This window comes from Mustela erminea, chromosome 10 (assembly GCF_009829155.1).
Source record: "Mustela erminea isolate mMusErm1 chromosome 10, mMusErm1.Pri, whole genome shotgun sequence".
Taxonomy (NCBI): domain Eukaryota; kingdom Metazoa; phylum Chordata; class Mammalia; order Carnivora; family Mustelidae; genus Mustela; species Mustela erminea.
The window spans coordinates 91877356-91882159 of NC_045623.1; the positions used below are offsets into that span (position 1 = coordinate 91877356).

General features: G+C 47.5%; 1 protein-coding gene across 15 annotated transcripts in view; it reads right to left on the reverse strand.

The window, feature by feature from the left end:
- The window catches only part of SRRM1 (serine and arginine repetitive matrix 1), a 30840-nt gene extending 27182 nt beyond the window's left edge, over positions 1-3658 (reverse strand). For 6 of the 15 annotated variants that reach the window (XM_032361660.1, XM_032361659.1, XM_032361656.1 and 3 more), the window contains exons 1-3: positions 3499-3657; positions 759-848; positions 375-497 (exon numbers count right to left, since the gene is read on the reverse strand). In XM_032361660.1, the coding sequence (XP_032217551.1) occupies positions 375-497; positions 759-848; positions 3499-3519 (234 nt within the window). In that variant the 5' untranslated portion in view covers positions 3520-3657. Of the gene's footprint in view, positions 91-374; positions 498-758; positions 849-3498 lie in introns of those variants that run through there. The other 9 variants (XM_032361655.1, XM_032361654.1, XM_032361653.1 and 6 more) reach the window with 4 other exon arrangements.
- Positions 3659-4804: the final 1146 nt, after the last annotated feature.

Consider the following 4804-nt stretch of genomic DNA (forward strand, 5'->3'; position numbering starts at 1 on the left):
GCGACATTGGGACACTCACTCTGCTGTGACCTAATAAGGTGATGGTGCTATACTTCAGACGCAAGGAATAACTTCCATTTTGGTTCAGGCCTTTTAAATCATAAATCACATTATCATTAGAAAATTGCTGTCAAAGTAACTTAACATGTAACAGCAAAATTACAAACAGTAAGTTTGATTTTTCACCTGTGTAGCTTTCAAAACTATGTACCTTCACTAAACTTCCAGGCTTAATAGTTGTTTACAAAGTGAATTCTTTTCACAACAAACATTGTAAAATAACCCTCCTATATTTGTACTCCATAGAAAAATCGTTTTCCATAGATTCACAAAATTATGTCACATATTCAGAAGAGCCACTTGTATATTATTACCTTCACTTCCAGCTGGTTGAATATAAACTCAATCACAACATCATCTTCAAACCCAAGGATTTCCGTAACTCGTTTTGTTATCCAAGGCTTTATAACCTCCAAATTTACTTTGCTCATGTCCACCTGATAAAACATGCAAGAAATTCTTGAGTACAAGGTTCATAATTCTAAAAGAAAGCTCACTTAAGAATTCTGTCCAACCAAATTCCTTTTCAACTTATGAAATTTTTTGATGTAGCATGGTACAAAATGGCTCATTCTTGTGTGGTTATGCTAATCTGCATGCACTGTTGCTAAAAAGTGGAAAATGTTTAATTAAAACAGTCCCAAAATGTCTGAATCAACTGTGTCATAAAGGTGCAAAAACAGTTTTATTCAGAATACCTTTTTTTCTAGGCATTCTGCAAATTTCAGCTGCTTCAGTAGCTTCTTCTGTTTATTGCTGAACCGATTATCCTGCTCTGCACTTGTTCCCTGCAGAAAAAGAAACACATTTTAATTAAGAGTTCAAAGTTAAATGCTTACTTTTTAGCAGCTAATGATGGCTATGACCTTTACAGAAGAAAACAGTGATCAAGTAAATAAAAACACCACAGCTAACAACCATAGTAGAATGTATACTCTTTTCCCAACGAAGCACGTTTAAAAAACTTGACTGTATTTTAAAATACAAGCTCACTGTAACAAATCAACCAATATAGCTGTTTATAACATAGTTAGCACCTCCCCCACAAAAAAGTTTGATGTGTATCTTTTTAAACTTTTTTCTAAGTTAAAAGACTTTTAAGGTTTTTTGTATAAATAAGAACACACTGAAATATTTACTAAATATGTACTTCCAAACAAGACCACTAAATTTCATCCTCTTGTGACAACCAGTAAGTAGCATGCTTACAGAATTACTGTGGCAACACGTATAAACAGGGTGAAAAGGAAAAAGAAAATCACCCTAGGACTGTTTTCACAACTTGAAGAACTTGGAATGCAGGAAAAATACAGGTTTACCTTAATTAACTCACTCAATTTCAGCAATAACTTTGGAAAAACAAGGGCTTACAAATACTATTTGAGACCATTAAGTGATCGCTAATTAGTCTGCATTTATTTGGCCATTACAACTGGACCAAATAACAAAAATAAATGGCTACATGATGTGAAATCTACTGACTGCACTAAACTGGCCAATGTCCCTTGGAAAATGATCAAGAACCTGGATCATTACTGGAAGGTAAAGAACCTGGATTAGAACCCCAATTCTGCCACTACTTAAGCCATATAATTCAAAAGAAGTTCCTTAACCTCTTTGAGAACGGTTCCTTACTTGCCAAAATCTACTTTGCAAGGGTTGCGTATCTCAAAAATAACGTATGTAAAGTAACTCGCATATGGCAGAAATTCAGCAAATGAAAGCTATCATTTCTATCTGGACTGAAAAATTCAGTTTACTATCTGGCTGGCTGTACTAACAAGGTAACTCCCTAAATTCTTTTAACTTGGGAGTTTAAATCCAGCCAACTCCTCTACGCAATTATAGGTAGTATATAAAAACACGAACCCTTTGCTTCCAAGTTTTTACTAACACTAAAAGCAAATGTTATTATAAAAATTTACTGACCACCTTTTTTTCTATGGAATTCCTTTCCATTGGAAATAACCGCCAACAGAAATCAAAAATAGGCCTTTGTGTCAAAATACTACATTTGGATCACGGGACTATTGAGTACTCACTGCAAAATATTTTGATGGAAATTAGAAAACGAATTCATCAACAGAATGAAAATCTGATAAACTCTCAATTGAAACTATCATTACAGAAATAACTACAGTATCATTTGCAAAGGATAGGAACAAACATTGCTTATTTTAAGTAGATGCTTAGAATAATCTGGCCACTTTTGGTGAAAAATAAGTTGGCACAGTTAAATTCAATTAAAGAATTTCAATATTGGCTTTAGAATGGCAAGAATTATGTTCTTTAAAAAGTCTTGGTCTTCCCCCTCTTCCAACTTTCCCTTGAAAAACACGCAAACCGAGAATTATATGCTCCAGGGAGTGGAAAGAGCCAACCAACGTTACACAAAGTATAAATTTCTACCAAAACCACTGGTCTCTCTATGCGGTCCCTCTGCATCAAAAAGCATTTGCAAACTCTAGTCCTTAGTGTCACTTCCCACCCACCTAAATCTCTACGAGGTAATCATTTCCTACAGGAGTGGAATATGGCACAAACAGGTTCCAGCAGTCCCAGCCTGAGAAACTCTGGGCCCTGAGCACCAACTTCGACGCCTGCAGGTGCTGGGCGCGCAGCCCGGGGAGAACCTAGGTAAGAGGCCCCTTTCCTCCAGTGGACTTCAAAAGAGTAAAACAAGCGCGGGGCGGGGGGTGGGGGCGGGGAAGACACCGGTTTGCGGTAAGGAGAGTTGATCCCCCCCTTGTCCCGGCCCCTATACACGTGCACACTTTGTGTTGCACCCGTTGCCCTTAGAGAGTCTCAGATTCAAACATTCCAACTACCTATTATCCGAGTTCCCCTCCCTAAAGGAATATTAAATTGGGCGGGAGTTCCCGCGAACTCTGACCCCGCGCCTTCGCAAAGACTTAGGACCAGGAGGGAGAAGGGGGGGGGGGAGTCGGCGCTGCTCTCTCAAGAAAAGCCGCTGAACGCCGTTTCCTGTCCTCCCTCACAAGCTCTCCTGGGGCGGTACCCCCAAAACCGTACTCTCCAGGATCCTCCCGCCGCCAGTCACCTCAGGGCTTCCCTTCGGCCTCCCCCCAGGGACTTCCTCCTCGCGGCCCAACTAGGCCCCAGGACCCGGCGGCGCGCGCAGCTCGGCCTGCAGGCCCCACCAGGCAGGCGGGCGGCGGGGTACCGCTCCGGCCCATTCCCGCCGCCATTTTCCGGCGACCGTCGCTGCCGCGTAGGGGGGACGATCCCGGAGGAGGAGACTGCGCAGGGGCGCACCGGTCTCCGCCGCAGGGCAGGGGGGAGCGTCCGCTGGCACGGAAGATCCTCAGGATATTCGAAGCCTCCCCTCGCTGACCACACCGTCCCGAGTTTAGGCCCCCTGCTGGGCCTCACCGATGAGCCCCTCACCTCACCCCAGATCCCCGCGCTTCTACTTACGCGGAAGAATCCCGCGTCCATCTTGCTGCCTCGCTCGGAGATCGCTCCCTATCCCAAGATACACCGCGCCGCCGCGACGGAGGGCGGGACCGGCAGGGAAAGCCGAGCGCCGGGACGCAACGCGCGCCGCTCCACCCGCCCCTTCAGCCGACACGAGGCCGCGCCTGCTCAGTGAGGTGAGCACCCGCCACGCGTGCGCACGCGCGCCCAAGGGGGCGGGCTCCTGCGGTCTCCGAGGCTCCCAAGTGGCCAGTCCGGGAGGAGAGTCTCGCGATCGCAGCCAATGAAAACAAGAGAGAGTGTCGTCGGGTCGCCCCGCCCTGCGAATCCTTTTGTGGCGCTGGATCAGCCTTGTTCGCGCAGCGTGACTTGACCCATCCTTCGACCCGTAGTGGAGGAGGCCTCCCGCCCCGGGGGTTCCATGGAGCGATTGAAGAGAAAGGCTGTTACCTCAGAGTGACGCGGGCGAGGCGGCTCGCGCGCGGAAGAGAGCCTGCCGGCCTCTCGTGTCCTCGTAAAAGTTGTGGTTGTGTTGCTTTTACGAGTTATTAAGCTCGACTCTAAAGCAGCCGAGCTGTATAGTTATGAATGAAGTCTGCCCTGTGGCCGTTCCCTGGGCAGGCCGGCATCTTCACAGTGCTCATTCGTTGGGGGAGGAAGCTGAAAATGCCGGGGAGAGGAGTTTCGGCTTCGGCCGCGGGGCAGGAAGCGGGCGGGAGAACGGTGGCCCTGAGCCTGGGCGTGGGCCTGGTGGGCCGCCCTGCCGCCTCGTCGCCCTGCTCTGGCCCAGAGGGCCTCCAAATCGCATGCATGGCGCCACATTGCCGCCCAGCGCCCGAAGGCTGGTGTCCCTCTGGCCATATTTCATAAAGTTACCCCCCCCACACACACACGCAGGCACTCCCGCTCGCTCCTCCCTTTCCTTCAGGCACCCCACTCCATCCTGTGTATTTGTTCATCCCCGCGGCTCTAAGTACCAGTTCGATGCCGACAGCTTCATGGACCTCTAGCTCAGACTTCTCTCCCCACCTTTAACTCGTACAGGCAGCGTCCTGCTGGACATTCCCACTTGGGTTGACATCACAAATTTAACCAGTCTAGGGACTGAACTGATTCCTACCCTTCTCTCCCTCCCTCCCCGCACACCCCAGAAAACCCATCTGCTCCTCCCAGTCTGCTGCCTAAGTTGATGGCTACTTCTTTTCCTTTGTTTAGGACACAAGCCTTGATGTCATTCTCATCTTTTCTTTCCCTTCCATCCCACTTCCAGACTAGCCGGAAACCCACACAGCCCTCATCTTTTGCC